Source organism: Balaenoptera borealis, assembly GCF_965194805.1.
Source record: "Balaenoptera borealis genome assembly, chromosome: 1".
In the NCBI taxonomy this organism is placed as follows: domain Eukaryota; kingdom Metazoa; phylum Chordata; class Mammalia; order Artiodactyla; family Balaenopteridae; genus Balaenoptera; species Balaenoptera borealis.
In genome coordinates this window covers 45,148,158-45,168,712 of record NC_138860.1, presented here as the reverse complement: position 1 = coordinate 45,168,712, position 20,555 = coordinate 45,148,158, and the positions used below count along the sequence as shown (strand labels likewise).

Genomic DNA, 20,555 nt, shown 5'->3' with positions numbered 1-20,555 from the left:
GTTGTGATTATTGCTATTAGGTTTAAAAGCAAACAAACAAAAGAACAAGTTTTCCCTAGAATTTATATAGTGTTTAAGAGAATGAGCTCTAGAAAGGGACTGGGTTTTCTACCTGACTTTTAACAGTACCTACCTGATAGGTTGGTTGTAAAGATGAAATGAGGTATTATCGCCTATGTGCATTCAGTATGTCAGCGGTTACTGCTTTTCCTCCAAAGCTGCTTAATGAACATGTATCAAATAGGTGAATATTAACTTTACAAACTGAATGGTCACTTTGATTCTTTGAGTCTTGAAAAATAATATAGAAATGCATATATAATAGTGGTATAGCGTTTAAGATTAAGCATTGTGCTTTTAATACGATAGTCACTGTTTCAACTTGATTTTTTTTAAAAAAGGGCTTGAGACAATTTAAGTACTACTATTAGTGGTGCATAAAATTATTCATTTGAGTTCCAAAACTACTGGGCATAAATTTAAGTAGATTATGACTTAAGAAGAAAAACTTGCTTTTATCCATATCATGTAACTAGTTAGACTTTCAGATTGTTTTTGTGGGCCTATTATTTCACATAAACAATACTAGATCAAAAAATAATCATAAAAAGGCCATTTAATGTTACTCATGAGTTCTAGCTTCTTGTACTGAGTCTCCGTTATGGACATTTCAGGTCAATGTTCAGGGAATGTTACCAATGCTTTTCATCCTTTTTTAAAAGGGTGTCATTCGGAAGAGAAGAAGATTGGCTACATCAAACAAAAAGTTGGCCTGGTAGTGACTATATTTGCAGCATTCCACACCACAGAGGGTGATGTTTTAGACTTAGACTGTGGTTTCATGTTTTGTGGTTTGGTAGAACCAAAACAGTATGTTCAGCCATTTTAGGAAAGAAAATCTCAGGTTGACTAATCTAATGCAAGAGTTGCATAGTGGGGATAGATTTAATTATCACTAAAGGAACTAGAATAATTTTATAGAATAGGTGTCAGAGCAAGATGATCAATCTGTTTGTAACTTTTATATTTTCAAAATACTGTGTGCACACAGCCGTATCCACCTGTAAGTGACAACAGAGCTGTACTGTGCTTTAACCCTGTGCAGTCCTCAAAGTGCTTGCACACAAATATTTAGGGGATCACAGAGGATCCAGCATAATAAATCCAACAGACTGTATGCAGAAGCCAAAGTTGAAACTAACATTAGATACATTAAACTCCAGAACTATGATTTAATAAATTAACTATACAATATTTATGATCATTGATAGTTTATAGTTGGGTGATTACTACATGCTAAATGATTAATAATGATTCTCTCTTTTAACAACGTGAGATAGGATATGTTATCGCCCTTTTGTTCGTGGGGAAATTTAAACTGGGGGAGGTAAAATAATTTTCCAAGTTTATAGACTAAGAAATAGTGGAGCTGCGATTTGAAACCACCTGGTGGGCTGTAGCTTCCCTAAGCTACTTCTCTAAGCAGCTCCTCTGCACAAGTTCCATATTTTGTACTATAATCACTTCTGCTTCCTTTCCCACTGGTTTTGTTAATCTGTTTACCATCCACCCAATGTAATTCACTTGGAGTCCGAATTGGCCACACTCAGGAGTAGGAAGTACTTAAAAGGCTTCTTGGCTTGAGGTAGGAGCTGCTTCATTTTGATGTTTGCTTGTCATTGATGCTATCCTGGCTGCTTACCTAGTGCCTGGTACTCTCATTTGCCTTGTTTTCTGGTACCAGTACATTTATTCCCTGACCTTGTGCTTGTCTCGTGCCTGACACTCTTCCCAAAGCTTCTTCACCACTGGTGACTTCTCTCATCTTAATTGAGTTTTATGGGCACAACTTGAGCTTCACCTACCCTTTTTTTTTTAAAATAGATCTTTACTGGAGTATAATTGCTTCACAATACTGTGTTAGTCTCTGTTGTACAACAAAGTGAATCAGCCATATGCATACATATGTCCCCATTTCCCCTCTTTAGCCTGCCTCCCATCCTCCCTATCCCACCTCTCTAGGTCATTGCAAAGCACTGAGCTGATCTCCCTCCCTGTGCTATGCTGCTGCTTCCCACTAGCTAACTATTTTACATTCGGTAGTGTATATATCTCGATGCTACTCTCACTTCGCCCCAGCTTCCCCCTCCCACCCCATGTCCTCAAGTCCGTTCTCTATGTCTACATCTTTATTCCTGCCCTGCAACTAGGTTCATCAGTACCATTTTTTTTTTTTTTAGATTCCATATATATATCTATGTGTTAGCATACGGTATTTGTATTTCTCTTTCTGACTTCACTCTGTATGACAGACTCTAGGTCCAACCACCTCACTACAAATAACTCAGTTTTGTTTCTTTTTATGGCTGAGTACTATTCTGTTGTATATATGTGCCACATATTCTTTATCCATTCATCTGTTGATGGACACTTAGGTTGCTTCCATGTCCTGGCTATTGTAAATAGAGCTGCGATGAATGTTGTGGTACACGTCTCTTTTTGAATTATGGTTTTCTCAGGGTATATGCCCAATAGTGGTATTGCTGGGTCATATGGTAGTCCTATTTTTAGTTTTTTAAGGAACCTCCATACTGTTTTCCATAGTGGTTGTATCAATTTACATTCCCACCAACAGTGCAAGAGGGTTCCCTTTTCTCCACGCCTTCTCCAGCATTTGTTGTTTGTAGATATTCTGATGATGCCCATTCTAACTGGTGTGAGGTGATACCACATTGTAGTTTTCATTTGCGTTTCTCTAATAATTAGTGATGTGGAGCATCTTTTCATGTGCCTCTTGGCCATCTGTATGTCTTCCTTGGTGAAATGTCTACTTAGGTCTTCCGCCCATTTTTTAACTGGATGGTTTGTTTTTTTGTTATTGAGCTCCATGAGCTGTTTGTAAATTTTGGAGATTAATCATTTGTCTGTTGTTTCATTTGTAAATATTTTCTCCTGTTCTAAGGGTTGTCTTTTTGTCTTGTTTATGGTTTCGTCTGCTGTGCAAAAGCTTTTAAGTTTAATTAAGTCCCATTTGTTTTTTTGTGTGTTTCTATTTCCATTACTCTAGGAGGTGGGTCAAAAAAGATCTTACTGTGGTTTATGTCAAAAAGTATTTTTCCTGTGTTTTCCTCTAAGAGTTTTATAGTGTCTGGTCTTACATTTAACTCTTTGATCCATTTGGAGTTTATTTTTGGGTATGGTGTTAGGAAGTGTTCTAATTTCATTCTTTTACATGTAGCTGTCCAGTTTTCCCAGCACCCCTTAGAAGAGGCTGAAGAGGCTGTCTTTTCTCCATTGTATGTTCTTGCCTCCTTTGTTGTAAATTAGGTGCTGATATGTGCGTGGGTTTATCTCTGGGCATTCTATCTTGTACCTGATAGATCTATCAGGTACAAGATATTGATCTATATTTCTGTTTTTGTGCCAGTACCATACTGTCTTGATTACTGTAGCTTTGTGGTATAGTTTGAAGTCAGGAAGCCTGATTCCTCCAACTCCATTTTTCTTTCTCAAGATTGCTGTGGCTCTTCGGGGTCTTTTGTGCTTCCATACAAGTTGTAAAAATTTTTGTTCTAATTCTGTGAAGAATGCCATTGGCAGTTTGATAGGGATTGCACTGAATCTGTAGATTGCTCTGGGTAGTATAGTCATTTTCACAATATTGACTCTTCCAATCCAAGAACATGGTATATCTCTCCATCTGTTGGTATCATCTTTAATTTCTTTCATCAGCGTCTTATAGTTTTCTGCATACAGGTCTTTTGTCTCCCTAGGTAGGTTTATTCCTAGGTATTTTATTCTTTTTGTTGCAGTGGTAAATGGGAGTGTTTCCTTAATTTCTCTTTCAGATTTTTCATCATTAGTGTTTAGGAATGCAAGAGATTTCTGTGCAATAATTTAGTATCCTGCAACTTTACCAAATTCATTGATTAGCTCTAGCAGTTTTCTGGTGGCATCTTTAGGATTCTCTATGTATAGTATCATGTCATCTGCAAACAGTGACAGTTTTACTTCTTCTTTTCCAATTTGTATTCCTTTAATTTCTTTTTCTTCTCTGATTGCTGTGGCTATGGCTTCCAAAACTATGTTGAATAAGAGTGGCAAGAGTGGACATCCTTGTCTTGTTCCTTATCTTAGAGGAAATGCTTTCAGTTTTTCACTATTGAGTATGATGCTTACTGTGAGTTTGTCACATATGGCCTGTATTATGTTGCGGTGGGTTCCCTCTATGCCCATTTTCTGGAGAGTTTTTTATCGTAAATGAGTGCTGAATTTTGTCAAAAGCTTTTTCTGCATCTATTGAGATGATCATATGGTTTTTATTCCTTAATTTGTTAGTGTGGTGTATCACATTGATTGATTTGTGTATATTGAAGAATCCTTGCATCCCTGGGATAAATCCCACTTGATTATGGTGTATGATCCTTTTATTGTGTTGTTGGATTCTGTTTGCTAGTATTTTGTTCAGGATTTTTGTATCTATTTTCATCAGTGATATTGGTCGATAATTTTCTTTTTTTGTGATATCTTTTTCTGGTTTTGATATCAGGGTGATGGTGGCTTTGTAGAATGAATTTGGGAGTGTTTCTCCCTCTGCAATTTTTTGGAAGAGTTTGAGAAGGATCAGTGTTAGCTCTTCTCTAAGTGCTTGATAGAATTCACCTGTGAAGCCATCTGGTACTGGACCTTTGTTTGTTGGAAGATTTTTAATTATGGTTTCAATTTCATTACTTGTGATAGGTCTGTTTATATTTTCTAATTCTTCCTGGTTCAGTCTTGGAAAAATTGTACGTTTCCAAGAATTTGTCCATTTCTTCGTGGTTGTCCATTTTATTGGCATATAGTTGTTTGTAGTAGTCTCTTATAATCTTTTGTGTTTCTGTGGTGTGAGTTGTGATTTCTCCTTTTTCATTTCTAATTTTATTGATTTGCATCCTCTCCCTTTTTTTCTTGATGAGTCTGGCTAAGAGTTTACCAATTTTGTTTATCTTCTCAAAGAAACTCCTTTTAGTTTTATTGATCTTTGCTATTGTTTTCTTAGTTTCTATTTCATTTATTTCTTCTCTGATCTTTATGAGTTCTTTCCTTCTACTGACTTTGGGTTTTCTTTGTTCTTCTTTCTCTAGTTTTTTAAGTGTACGGTTATATTGTTTATTTGAGGTTTTTCTTGTTTCTTGAGGTGAGATTGAATTGCTATCAGCTTCTCTCTTAGAACTGTTTTTGCTGTGTCCTATAGTTTTTGGGTCATCGTGTTTTCATTGTCATTTGTTTCTATGTATTTTTTTATTTCTTCTTTGATTTCTTCAGTGATCTCTTGGTTATTTAGTAATGTATTGTTTAGCTTCCATGTATTTATGGTTTTTACAGTTTGTTTCCTGTAATTGGTTTCCATCTCATAGTGTTGTGGTCAGAAAAGTTGCTTGATATGATTTCAATTTTCTTAAATTTACCAACGCTTGATTTTTGACCCAAGATGTGATCCTGGAGAATGTTCTGGCTGCACTTGAGAAGAAAGTGTATTCTGCCACTTTTGGGTGGAACATTCTATAAATATCAATTAAATCTTTCTGGTCTACTGTGTCATTTAAAGCTTGTGTTTCCTTATTTATTTTCTGTTTGGATGATCTGTCCATTGGTGTAAGTGGGGTGTTAAAGTCCCATAATATTATTGTGTTAACTGTCGATTTCTCCTTTCATGGTTATTAACATTTGCCTTATGTATTGAGGTGCTCCTATGTTGGGTGCATAGACATTTATAATTGTTATATCTTCTTGGATTGATCCTTGATCATTATGTAGTGTCCCTCCTTATCTTGTATAACAGTCTTTATTTTAAAGTCTATTTTATCTGATATGAGTATTTCTATTCCAGCTTTCTTTTGATTTCCATTTGCATAGAATATCTTTTTCCATCCTTTCACTTTCAGTCTGTATGTGTCCCTAGGTCTGAAGTCGGTCTCTTGTAGACAGCATATATATGGGTCTTGTTTTTGTATCCATTCCGCCAGTCTGTGTCTTTTGGTTGGGACATTTATTCCATTTACATTCAAGGTTATTATCAATATGTATATTCCTATTACCATTTTCTTAATTGTTTTGGGTTTGTTTTTGTGGGTCTTTTTCTTCTCTTGTGTGTCCCACCTAGAGAAGTTTCTTTAGCATTTGTTGTAAACCTGATTTGGTGGTGCTGAATTCTCTTAGCTTTCGCTTGTCTGAAAAGCTTTTGATTTCTCCGTTGAATCGGAATGAGATCCTTGCTGGGTAGAGTAATCTTGGTTGTAGGTTTTTCCCTTTCATCACTTTAAGTATATCCTTCCACTCCCTCTGGCCTGCAGAGTTTCTGCTGAAAAATCAGCTGATAACCTTATGGGGATTCCTTTGTATGTTATTTTTTTTTCCCTTGCTGTTTTTAATATGTTTTCTTTGAATTTAATTTTTGTTAGTTTGATTAATATGTGTCTTGGTGTGTTTTTCCTAGGGTTTATCCTGTATGGGACTCTCTGTGCTTCCTGGACTGGGGTGGCTATTTTCTTTCCCATGTTAGGGAGGTTTTCAACTATAATCTCTTCAAATATTTTCTCACACCCTTTCTTTTTCTCTTCTTCTTCTGGGACCCCTATAATTCGAATGTTGGTGTGTTTAGTGTCGTCCCAGAGGTCTCCAAGGTTGTCTTCAGTTCTTTTCATTCTTTTTTCTTTATTCTACTCCTCGGCAGTTATTTCCACCATTTTGTCTTCTAGCTCACTTATTCGTTCTTCTGCCTCAGTTATTCTGTTATTGATTCCTTCCTGTGTTTTTTTCATTTCAGTTATTGTGTTGTTCAGCTCTGTTTGTTTGTTCTTTAGTTCTTCTAGATCTTTGTTAAACATTTCTTGTATTTTCTCAGTCCGTGCCTCCATACTATTTCTGAGATTCTGGATCATCTTTACTATCATTACTCTGAATTCTTTTTCAGTTAGATTGCCTATTTCCTCTTCATTTATTTGGTCTTGTAGGTTTTTACCTTGCTTCTTCAGCTGTGACATATTTTTTTGCCATCTCATGTGTTTTTTTGTTTTTTTTTAAATGGGTGGGATTGTGTTCCTGTCTTACTGGTTGTTTGGCCTGAGGCTTCCAACACTGGAACTTATAGGCTGTTGGGTAGAGCTGGGTCTTGGTGCTAAGATGAGAACCTCTGTGAGACCTCACTCCGATGAATTTTCCCTAGAGTCTGAGGCAATACCCCTATTCTCTGTTAGTCCAGTGGTTCAGACTCGGAGTTCACACTGCAGGAGCTTCAGCCCGACCCCTGGCTCGTGAACCAAGATCTCACAAGCCGCATGGGGTGGCAAAAAAAAAAAGAAAAGAAAAAGAGAGAACAATAACAAAGTGAAAAATAAAGTTAGGCTAGGAAACTAACAGATATGTTAGAAAGAACATAAAAATAAAAATATACATGAATCAACAACTGGAAGGTACATCAGTACCACAATCGTAAAAAAGAGAAGGGAAAAGGAAAAAAAAAAAAGAAAGAAAAAAGAAAAAAAAAGGGGGGTAAAGGCCTTGGCTGTGGAGGTGAGACCTAAGCAAGGGCGAGGTTTGGGCGGTGGGCAGCGCCTATGCTTAGGACCCACAGGGCTGGAATAGGCCCTGGGGGCTGTGGGGGACTGGGGCTTAGGCCCCGGTCTCAGAGAGTGGGGGACCTCACCTGGGAGCCCAGCAGGCTTCCTGGGCTCAAGTGGGTGGGGCAAATGCCCTCCTCTCCTCTCCTGCTTCTCTGGTCTGGAGGGCCCCTCTTGCCTGCCTCTCCTGATCTCCCCAGCCTCCCTCTTATGCCCCCAGGACCAATGTGGCCAGGGGACGTGGAGGCCTTGGGGGGCAGGGGACCTGCCTGGGAGCTCAGCAGGCTCCCCAGGCCTGAGTGGGTGGGGCAGTCACCCTTAGCTTCTCTCCTGCTCCTCCCGGAGGGCCCCTCCCACCTGCCTCTCCTGATCTCCCCAGCCTCAGGGGTGCCAATCCTGTCTGGCCTCTACTTCTTCTCCCCCCTCAGTCCCCCCACGTACTACTGGTTCACTTGGGGGTTCCTCCCGTCTCCTCGGGTGTCAGGGCCCCTCGCCAGCCGCCGGCAGGCACCCTAGTTGTGGGGAGATGCTAACTTGGTGTCTTTCCACACGCCATCTTGACTCTGCCCCCTATCCTTTTTAAATCTAGTTTATTCTTGGCTTTCTTACATCTGAAAATTCTCATTTTGTCTCCATTTTCACTGATGTCTATGTTCTTTATGTTATTAAGCTTGGTTTCCTCCCCAATACTTGATCAATCCCAGGCTTCTGCATATCTTTTTGCTCTTCTGGAATTTATTTTCTGTCTTATTTCCATATTGACCTGTTCACACTCTGAGCCTAACATATTCTGGGATTTTTATACCTCTCTGTTTCAGACAAGCAACTGGCTCTGGAATAAATGACTAGTATCACTCCAGAGAAAAGTAACTAGACCTTACATACGTAAGATAAGCACACAATCAGCTGCTTTCTAAGCTATTTCTTAAATACGTTTATTTTACCTATTATTTTTTATTAGTCAAATTCCCACATATATGTAAGAGAAATCTAAACACAGATACATAACTTCTTTTTAAAAACACATTGCTCAGTTGTAGTATTTAACTTAATTTTATTTTATGTAGTTTCAAAAAACGAACAATGGCACTTCTGAAATTGCCATGTTTCTTCAAAAATGCAAGTTCAAATGTACTGGATCAGTGTTGTTATCATCATATACACTTAATGCACACACACACACACACACACACACACACACACACACAAGGTTATGGTTGAAGTGTTTTAATATTGATTCAATCATTCACAAATATCTAGCAGCCATGTATAATGCACAAAGTACCATGTTAGTTGCTATAAAAGGTAAAAATGTGGTTACAAATATAAATTCTCTGGGGAAAGTCAAACATATAGTCTAGTAAGAGGGTGAATTTAGCCATTGCCATGAGGGTGGTGTAGAGTGAGTTCTGTGAAAGCTCAGAGAGGGAAGAAATCATATCCGTTTAGGATGGTAAGAGATGGCATTGAGGAAGGGCCTTTTGAACTGCCTTCAAGAATTGTCAGTATTTCAGTAGCCAGAGATCAACAGCAGACATCACATTTGAAAGGGGTGGTGGTAACACAGGTGCTGATTTCAGAAAGGTCAGTCCTTGACTGGAGAAGAGTAAGTTCTGATTGTCCAGAGAATAAGATTTGTGTGGAGAAATGATCGAAAATGTGGCTGTAAAGTTAAAGGAGGTCGTTTAACCCAGGCTAATAAAGCACTAATGCTACTTGGGAGACAGCTGTACATCCAAGTCCCAGAATTCCTGTTGAGAAGGAGAGAAGTGATCTCCATACCCATTCTTACTAGCCTGATAACCAGCTTGAGTATGGGCAGTTATAAGAACCCATGGAAAAGGGAAGGCTGATAAAATGATAAAGAATTGTGACTTTGGAGTCAGATCAACCTGGTTTTCAATCCTAGTTCCACTGTTCAACTCCATGTGACACTTAGCAAATTAACTATCTCTGTCTCAGTTTTATAAAATTAGGGTAATAACAGTACCTACCTCATAGGGATATTTTGAAGATCAAATGAGGTAATTAATGAAGAGGACTTAACAGAGTCTCTGGCTCTATAAGTGATGGTTGTTGTAGTTCCTAACCATTGTTTAATCTTGACATTATCAAGGAGACATCCCTAGGGTACTTCCTCTTAGAGTCCTACACGAGCAGGTTTCATCTATTACTTCTAATAGTATCTTATGTATTTCTCCTTGCCTGTTACCTCAAACATCATTACTCATAAGTTCCGTGGGACATACTGAGAGCCTCATCTATTTGGGCTTTCTGACAGCGTCCTCCCTATATTGCATTCCTCTGTTTTCCAGGGTATGCCTGTTACCTCTGATTTTTTCCCCCTGGCTTCTGTGGTTACCTAAATTATGTAGATAAGTGTAGACTTCTTACCTATAATTTTATAATTTCTGAATCATTTCTTAGCTCTAACATTAAGCACTCCGTATTCTCCACTTATCAGATACTATTCTGTTACTTTAATTTGAATTATTGATTCTCGAGCTTCAATTTCTTTAACTCAAAAATGCAAAAACAAAAAATGTGAAAGATATTGAGAAGCAAGAATGTGATATACACCAAGAATATAATTTAAGATTAAATACTGTTACCTTGTTATATGGTGATCTATTGAAGAATGAACTCTGATATAATTAGTTTATTTAAAAATTCAGCCTAAAGAAGTAAGTTTTGGAAAGTGTCAAAAATATTTCGTTGCAAGGCAGACTTATTTGTAGGAAAAATTTTAAGTTTTGAGGAGTATGGCGTAAACTAAAATTGAAAACAAATTCCAAAAATGAAAGATTCCCTTTAGTTAAGGAAATCTTGATTTAAATTCCCACCCTTTCCATCTTATCACTTTAAGGAAATAGTTGAACTTCTTTGTGCCTCTATTCATTTATTAAAAAAATCTATTTCAATAGCAGACAGGAATACTTAAAGCCTATGTTTATAATATTATATGAACCATGATTTGATTTGAATTCAATCTGTTGATAGTTTAATAATTAATTTATATTTAATGCACATGTATACTATACCAATGACCACTTTTTTTCATTTTAAATATCTTCTAGCACCTCCAGTTTTTATACAAGAACCTGCTGATGTGTCTATGGAAATTGGCTCAAATGTGACATTACCTTGCTATGTCCAGGGTTATCCAGAACCAAAGGTTAAATGGCGAAGGTTAGACAACATGCCCATCTACTCAAGACCTTTTTCAGTGAGTTCCATCAGCCAACTAAGAACAGGAGCTCTCTTTATTTCAAGTAGGTTAAAGGAAATATATTTTATACAAATATATACATATAAATTATACATTTTTTATACATAGGTGTTGCTATGTTTAAAATAGTGAATTAATCGTGCCAACATATTTTGTGTTTGTTGCGTTTCATTTTAAAGTAATACTGAACTCATATCTGGGAATTGTCATAAATGAATAACATTTTATTCAATTTTATGTCATTACTATATCATATAGACTTATGAAGCAATATGACTTCTTCATATCTCACTGTTTCTTATTGCAAATAGAGTCTCCTGGGCCTGTAGGTGAATAAGTAATCACATTTTATTGACTCTTGTACCACCTGTTGTATAGAAAGGTAAAATATTACTAGTAGTTAGTTAATGTTAATTATTTTGGGCCAAGAACACATAACCACATGCATAGGGACACTATACACTATCAAAAATTTTTAATTAAAAGCTATATCTATCTGGAGCAAAACATTTTTTAAAAAGTCAAATATGCCATCATCCCAAACTTTTACCTGTAAGCTATTAAGCATTCAGATATTTGTAAACACTTAGTACTTTTTCAAATATTGTTAAGACTATTTGGATACTGGCACCAGAGGAGTTAAAACATTTAGATGATTAATTGACTTTTTTAATAAAATTGCATTTTTAGGGTATTTTGTAGAAAGCCCCCAATAAGTGATTTTCATGTTTATTAACAATTAAATGTGCATTAACCACTTAAACTTTCAATACAAATTAAACTGTCTAATTACAAGTGCTTACAGCTCTGTGCTAGGTGAAGACAGAAGTCAAATATGGGGTTCCTCACTCAGGCATTTTACAATCTACTGTCTGAGTGGATGGTCACAAAAGTACCTACCAGAGTTACTCTTTAGATTGGGTCAGATTGTGCAGGAACTGAAACGTGCAGGTGAAGAAATGTAGTTGGTGAGGTAGAAAATAGACCCCCAAGCTTCAAAGGCACGAAAAGGCATGTGAAAGTATTGTTTCAGAACAGCTCCCCTGCAGGATATGAGGAGACAGGAGCAGGAGGGAAGAATGGGGAGGGTCATATAGGTAGGGTGATGGTGGTGATGAGAAACAACCCAGAGGGAAACAAATGAGACCTGAAAACAAATCAGTTAGCGAAAATGAAAGAAAAGTAAGAATAAAGGAGGGCAGTGTATTCACCGATGGTTGCCCAGTTGTTCAAATTAAATCATCTAAAAGGAAACTAATGATGAGAAACTTAGCTCTCCCTGGTATTTTGTATTTCTACAGAAATTAGCCCGAGTTGATAATATGGAGACTATCTTGGTTAGAAACAATGTATAACTTATGAACCAGGTGATTTGCTGAGCTTTCCTTGGCAAATGAATGTTTGCTAATTTTGAGAGTGAACACTGTCTGTGCTTACCAGATGCAATTCTGCAGTTATATGCATGTGGTTAACAGAGTAGAAACTTGGTCACTGCTCTTTATTTGGGATAGTATGGAACTATTCATAATGGAAAGCTATGTCAACGTCTTATCAATAGATTAAACTGTGCCTATTTTAGTTAAGATAGTTGCAAAGGTGACGATCAATCCCCTATTTAAAATCTTCTCTTGACTCCCCAGTTGCTCATAAGATAAAACTTTACTGTTTTATAAGACACCAGGCTACCTCTTCATCTTCAGGCTCCTGACTATGCCCACACAGCCTGTAACCCAGCGATCCTCATCCTAATCCCCTAACACACTCTTTAATTTTAAATATTTTATAAATATCCTTTTTATTATTCTGAAAATTCTATGTATTTGATCAACCTACATAATAAAAATTATTTTAACCTGCAAAATATAGTACAAAGGAAAACAAAGGAAAGTAATTTTTATTAAAATAATATTTATTTAAATAGATAAATACTCTGGCAATGCTCATACAATATGCATACACGTTATGTACATCACCATGAATTTGAGAGCTAAAATGTAGACTGATCCAGGAATATGGGATTGATGACTCAGAAACTCCAGGCTGGTGAAGTGATTTTCTGAAATGGCGGGCAATTCTTGCAAAAGTTCTTTCTTTCTTCCACTTATACAGAATTAGGTTGTAGGCTCAAATAATTATAAACAAAGTCATCACATCCATGAATTTCCAGTGGGGCCTTCAAAAGTCTTGGTGAACTTGGGATATTGTTCCTTTCATGAATCCCCCCCATGCATTTTCTCCCTAGTTTTTGCCAGTGGACTCCCCTGATCATTGGACCAATGAAAGCAATTGCCCCTGCAAACCTCCAAAATGCCCCCAGGGTGGTACTGCAGCTTTCCATTCTTTGAACAGACCATGATTTTTCAAGTCATGCTCTTGCCTTTGCAGCCTGTTAGGCTTGGACTGCCCTTCCTCTGTTCTACCTACTGTTTCAGGTACAGCTTAGGTATTACCTCCTATGTGAATCCTTCCCGAACTCCTCCTTGTGCCATCAGTCACTTCTGTCTCTGTGTCCCCATAGCTCATTGTCTGAAGCTCAAATTAGAGCAGTCGTCACACTGTGGTATGATTGTTGCTTTCAAGGTATGTCTCCTCCCCTAGAATGGGAACTACCAGATCACAAGCATGGTGCCTGACACATAGTTAATGCTCCACAGATGATGTTGAATGGGTAAATTATCTCTTCTTTTTAGACTTATGGGCAAATGATAAAGGAACATATATTTGTGAAGCTGAAAACCAGTTTGGAAAGATCCAGTCCCAGGCAACAGTAACAGTGACAGGACTTGGTAAGATCAATTAAGTACTTAGACACCACACTTTTTGAAAACATCAGACTCCTCTTAGTACCTCATCTCTTGCCTGTACCATTAAAAACAAACAAACAAACAAAAAACAGGTAAACATCTGATTACCACATTAGCCTTCCTTCTCCCCACCCTATTTCATATTTCGTGATGTTAGAACTGGAAAATAGAGATCATCATCTTCAAGCTCCTTATCTTCCATTTGAAGAAATGAAGGTCAATTGAATAAATTCATTTAAGTCTAAGTATGAGTACACACATACAACACACACACGCGTTAGGGTGGTGGTGTGCTTTTCTAGTTCTTTTCTTTACACTTATTATTTTAGTCCACATGGAATTATTTCTGTGTATGATATGAAGTAAGAATATAATATCCATTATTTCCAAGTAGTAAGACATTTGTTTTAATGTTTTTATTGCATGTTCTCTTCCCACTGAGTAAAATGCCCATTTGGTCACATGCTAAATTTATAATCTTATGTCTATTCCTTGGAATTCTATTTACGCACTAGTCCTACATTGTTTAAATTATTACATCATTTATTGTGATTTTTAAATTTCATTAATACACTTCTATAGAATTTTCTTTATCTATCTCCCTCAATTCATCTACGTGTATTTAAATTTTCCAAGAAGACTCTCTTAGAGATTTTGCTTTGATTTATGTTGAATTACTTCACTCATTTCCATCTAAGTCCACCTCATTTTATTTGCCTGAGCTCTTATGACAGCCTACTCACTAATCTCATCCCTTCCAATTTTCCCTTGTCCAGTAAGTTCTCAGAGTGATATTTCCTGAAAATGGTTCTGATGATTCCACTCTTCTATTTATCAATGCTTTCAGTCACTCTCCATTTGAATACATTGCAAATTTCTTGGCTTGACTTTTCTGCCCTTTCATGCCATAGACTTATTCTTTTTTACTTTCTCTACTTCTTTGCTATTACCTGTCCTCTTGCCATTCCCTCTGCTTAGAAGGGTCCTTTATCTCTATCTTCCAATTCATACCCATGTACATTTAAAAATCTTGTTCTTGAAAATTCAGTTTCTAATAGCATAATTAGTAGTCATCTTTGCCTATAAAAGAATTTGCCTTCCTTTGGATGAAATAGCACTGACAGTGCCTGTGTTCTCTCTCTGATTTAGTTGCTCCACTCATTGGAATCAGCCCTCCAGTGACCAGTGTAATTGAAGGACAGCAGCTGACTTTACCTTGTGTTCTATTGGCTGGAAATCCCATTCCAGAACGTCGGTGGATTAAGAATTCAGCCATGGTAAGAACATTTTAAATCCATGAATTCATATTCCTCTTGCGTAATATGAATTCATATTCATATATTGCCTCTTGCGTAAGAGGCAATGTATTCCAAACATTGAAATTTTAATGTAGTAAATATACAAACATATATTTTTTAAGTGTACCAAAACTTTTCTTCAGTATTAACATGTTTATGCAGTTCATATTATTTTGAAATTAATATGATGGAGAAATAGTCAATGGTGTAATTTTTATAATTTTATAACTAGTAAACTCTCTTCAGAATATGTAATAACTGAAGCAAGTATGAAGTTTTTTTCCATAGGATTTAAATATTTTATATCCTTCTTTGCAGGACATAATAAAATGTTAATATTCTCGTAACATTCTTTTGTTTTATATATTAATCTTTATTGTTATCATCAAACATTCTTTTATCGTGAACTATTTTAAAATGTGGATCTATTTTGTGTCATTGGTTTTCATTGCGTAACTTTTGATTATGAAGGAATGTGAAAAATTTTCACAGTTGTAAGGAATTATTCTGTAAACATGCTATCTATGGCAATAAATTTTCACCTAGTCCAGAGCATTTTTCCTTCCATTTTCCAGAGTATTTAGACTTACTCCCTTAGTGAAGTACCAATTAAAAGTGAATTGACTCCATGGGATAAGATGTAAAATTGTTCGTATATGCATAAAAACCTGAGAAAAATGAGTGCACCTCACTCAATAATAAATGCCCTTATAACATAGGATGATACTGTTTGAGCACTAAAGTACCCTATTATTGAACAAAATTCATAAATGTTACCGAGTTAGAGGGGATGATTCTTAACAGAAACCGTTGTCAACCTTCTCTCATGCAGTTCCTATATCATACGTTGCCCTCTAATATTATTTGTATCTGTCACTGAAAAGGGTGCATGTTGAGATTAAGTCACATTCTCTCAGCTTGAATGATGCCTGTTTGCCAGAATGAAAATGTCAAATGGCTTGCAAGTGGTAGTAAAACCTTCTTGAAAAAGAACAAATTAAGCCAAAAGTAAAAGTGAAATTTGGGTCCTTCATGATAACAAAAATTACAGAAACAGGGAATTAGTGTTGTTTCTATTTCTTTCCCTTTCCAATATGTGCATAATTCTGACAGATGTTAGTGGGTAGACTTTTTGGTGGTATATCACAGTGACATACAATTGATGCTACTCTTGGTAACATTTTATGCTCATCATTTTTCACTTAAGCGTGTTAAAATATTTTGTTATTTTATAACACATTTAATAACCCAGTTGGAGAAGAAAGCAGATCTGGTTTGGGCTTATACAATATTGCCTGTTTAATTAAAAGTCATTCTCATATGTGCACAGTCACAAAATATAAACCACTGAGAGGTCTTTATTTCTTTTAATTACTTGAAGTTATTTTCCAGCTAACTAAGACATGAATTAAAAATTAAGAACCCAATACAGAAATTATACTTTTAATAAGCTTTTCACATGCTGTGATCCAGCAATTCCACTCCTGGTATCTGTCCAAGGAAAACAAAAAAACTAATTCAAAAAGACACATGTACCCCAATGTTCATAGCAGCTTTATTTACAATCGCCAAGACAGCCTAAGTGTCCATCAACAGATGAATGGGTAAAGAAGATATAGTATATAGAGACAATGGAATATTACTCAGCTATAAAAAAGAATGAAATTTTGTCATTTGCATAGCATGGTTGGACCTGGAGAGTATTAAACATAGTGAAATAAGTCAGAGAAAGACAAATACTGCATGTTTTCACTTATACGTAGAACCTAAAAAATAAAAGAAACAAATGAATATAACAAAACAGAAAGACTCAGATACAGAAAACAAACTAGTGGTCACCAGAGGGTGGTGGGCTGTGGGGAGGGGCAAAATAGGTGAAGGGGATTAAGAAGTACAACCTACTAGGTATAAAAGAAATAAGTTACAAGAAGGTAATATACAGCACAGGAAATATAGTCAATGTTTAATAATAACTATGTACAGAGAATAATCTATAAAAATATCAAATTACTATGTTGTACACCTGTAACTAATATAATATTGTAAGTAAGCTATACTTCAATAAAAATTATAAATAAATAATAAGCCTTTCAAGCAACACTGAAACCATAAAGTTAAATCTAAGTGGCTACTGTAACAATGGTAATAAAAACTAAATTCAAAAAAAATAAAATAACTTTTTTTTCCTTCAAGTTGGTCCAAAATCCTTACATCACTGTGCGCAGTGATGGGAGTCTCCATGTTGAAAGAGCTCGGCTGCAGGATGGGGGCGAGTATACTTGTGTGGCCAGTAATGTTGCTGGAACCATTAGCAAAACTACCACTGTGGACGTGCACGGTAAGAGGCACACCCATCATAATGCTTTCCAAACCATGTTCAAAGCTGGGTTCATATCTTTAAATCAAATAACTCCGTTCTTCTAGTTTTAAGAAGTAGATATCTTTTCTAATTGTTATTCTTAACAAAAAGCCTTATTTCTTGAACAATATTTACATTGTTAAGGCTTTTTTCCAGATTTCCCTTTTCTGTATATACAAAAAGACATTATTGGGAGTCACTCGCTGAGTCTCTCCAAGGGCTTTTGTAAGTGGTTTCTTAATTGATAAAAGTGAACTCAGCTCTCAAAGAGTTATGTTTAAAAGTACAGTTTAATTTCAGGCAAGCTGAACTTATTGTACCATCCAAACTGCCTCTTGTTCTCTGATTGTGCAACAAGCATTTTCTTACTAATGACCCCTTTGTGTGCTTGCTAGAAATGACCTAAACTTTTCTAAAGGCCACTTCATGTGCTCCAAACAATCTTTTTGCGTGTTAAATAACTTAAAGTTCACAAATAAAAAATCCAGAAACTATCTTTTTTCCATTCGTGAGTAACCATTACCAACTTTTTACATCTCAATAAATAACAGCTTCATAGCTTAAGAAATTGTCGTAACTTTTTTTGTATATTTCCTTTAAAGACTTTGCAACATTTGCTTTTTAAAGTGTTGTATTAAAAACTAGCTCTGTGTACAGGGATGAAAGTAGACAAGAACATTTATTTTTAGTAGTTGATTCAGTCTTTTTTAGGGTCTGGAGTGGAGAATCCAGTAATTTCCAAATTTTGCTTGTTCTGTTGAAATTTTCAGTGGATACAGGCCATCTTCTTTTTAATGTGTGCTTCTCATTGTAAATAGCCTCTTCCACCTCTTTCAGTGTTATACCAATCTTGTACTAATCTCCACCAACATTATGTGAGATATTCTTGAAGAAATACCAAAGTAACATTAAATTAGTTGAGTAAATACGTAATGTCAAATTGGGTATAGTTGTGTTTAACTATTTTTTAAAGAAGATCAGTCCATACATTTTGCGGAGGGTGCTTATGGACCAGTTTGAGAATCTACGGTAGAAATGCATTCATGTCATCTCCCTTTGGCGTCTAGCAACTGCCTATAATATTGTGTTGAGAAGAATGCTGATATAAATTTTCACTTGGGTGAAAGAGTGACACGATTAGTTGTGATGTCTGCCAAATCCGAGGAGTATGGAGAAGACAAGACAAACCAATGATGTGGTTTATCAAGATGCGAAAAATTTTAACAATTAAAAGTTAAAAGGTCATTTCATAACATTGTTTCATCCATCTTAGGCCAAAATGAGTAACTGATTTAGTTAATAAGATTAAGAAAAATTAACCCAGCGTTTGACATGAACTAAACCAAACAGCTATTTAGAGGACAGATTTGCCTTTGAGTTGGATGTGATGCAGTATCACAATTTCTCTATACCTCTGTATTTATGTTAATTTCATCACTCTGCCTCTCCACTTTTAAGAGTATTTATTATATCCTGAGATAAACCATAATGGAAAAGAATATTATAAAAAGAATATATATATATATATATATATATATATATATGTGTGTGTGTGTGTATAACTGAGTCACTTTGCTGTACAGTAGAAATTAACACAACATTGTAAATCAAAGGCTCTCAATGAATTCTTAGAAGAATTGAATTAACGAATGCATGTATAAGTGCAAATTAAAATGACAAACTATTTAATTGTCATGTTGATTTACATAGATTGACAATCTGGAGAGAAAAACCCTTCCATACTCAAATGTCATCAGATTTGAAAAACTGTTGCCTAAATTTGCCACTTACCTTTATAGCTGTCAAACTGAATATGTATTTTAAAAAATGGCTTATTCCATGTTGCCATAAAATGACAGCAAAGTTGTAAGTTGACTATTCCATGATGATTCTGGAAATTAAATTTCTCGCTTTAGAGAGTAGCCTGACATTCTTGTCTAGGGCTGGGAATTTACTGCCAATTCTTTAAGAAGATATGATCTAAAGAATAATCCCAGCCTTAGGAAAATACAAGGATGTAGCAAAGCTCATCTAAGCCTTTCAAAAGGAAGCTTTTGCACTGAGGTCTCTGGTTTCTCTTGTTCTGGCAAACTTCTACTCCAGGGTAGCTGGGATAATTCTAGAGAAATCTGACTTAAAAACAAGAGCCACAGTGAGTGCTTGAGCTCTAGGGAACAGCTCCAGTCTCATCTTTCTGGGGGAAGGAAAGGAAATTCCTGGTATATATTGGACTTTTATTACGTTCCTTGCACTGTGTTAGGTACTTTCACGTATGGGAGCTTTTTTTTTTTTTTTTTAAGATTTATTATTTATTTATTTAATTTATTTATTTATTTATTTTTGGCTGCATCGGGTCTTAGTTGCGACATGCAGGATCCTCGTTGAGGCATGCGGGATCTTTTGTTGCAGCGCACAGGCTCTTTGTTGTGGAGTGCGGGCTTCTCTCTAGTTGTGGTGTGCAGGTTTTCTCTTCTCTAGTTGTGGCGCGTGGGTTCCAGAATGCATGGGCTCTGTAGTTTGTGGCACGCAGGCTTCTCTCTAGTTGAGGCACCCGGGCTCAGTAGTTGTGGCACGTGGGCTTAGTTGCCCTGCGGCATGTGGGATCTTAGTTCCCTGATCAGGGATGGAACCCGCGTCCCCTGCATTGGAAGGCGGATTCTTTAACATTGGACCACCAGTAAAGTCCCTGGGAGCTTCTTTAATCAAATTCTTTATTTTGAGGACATTGAGTATTGATAATTTTTTGTATGCAAGTTGGTTATGATGAACAGATATATACAGAATAGAATGATGAAGTCTTCCCTTTCCTTTTGCTTCCAATCATATAATGTCAATTCTTTAGTTGCTTTCTAAAGTCAAAAGGTATGCATTCTTACTGAAAAATATTGACTTAGAATCTTGTATTTTAGACTTTTAAATGTAAACTCCTGAGGCCTTTCAAGCTTTACTCTTGAATTCCTTTTACAAAAATAGATTCTATTTTCGAGGTTAAATTTAGTAGCTTGCTAAGTGATTCTTATGTATAGACAGGTATTTAATCTGTAGTAGTTAAACAGTCCATTTCTCTGGAGGTGAGGTTAAGTCAGCTCACTGCAGCTTAATGGGGTAATGGACAATGGTGAAAGATATGTTAAGTGTGTAACTGTTAGGATGTAGTTCTAGCTTGAATTTCCTGAAGATACGATTTCCTTCAGTCCTCTCTTATTTTTGTTAGGAAAATCAACTTAATTTACAACTTGATTTTAAGTTTTTATTAAATTCTTC

At 36.1% G+C, this 20,555-nt stretch overlaps 1 protein-coding gene and 1 long non-coding RNA gene across 9 annotated transcripts in view; one reads left to right on the top strand and one right to left on the bottom strand.

The window, feature by feature from the left end:
• HMCN1 (hemicentin 1) overlaps positions 1–20,555 on the top strand; it is a 510,534-nt gene that overhangs the window by 249,061 nt on the left and 240,918 nt on the right. For all 8 annotated transcript variants that reach the window (XR_014247210.1, XM_082401086.1, XM_082401087.1 and 5 more), the window contains 4 exons: positions 10,679–10,873; positions 13,521–13,616; positions 14,784–14,911; positions 17,126–17,270. Coding sequence is in view for 7 of the 8 variants with exons in the window: in XM_082401086.1 (XP_082257212.1) it covers positions 10,679–10,873; positions 13,521–13,616; positions 14,784–14,911; positions 17,126–17,270 (564 nt within the window). In the remaining variant the exon portion in view is untranslated. The remainder of the gene's footprint in view (positions 1–10,678; positions 10,874–13,520; positions 13,617–14,783; positions 14,912–17,125; positions 17,271–20,555) is intronic.
• LOC309633518 overlaps positions 1–20,555 on the bottom strand; it is a 339,904-nt gene that overhangs the window by 292,200 nt on the left and 27,149 nt on the right. The window lies entirely within an intron of this gene.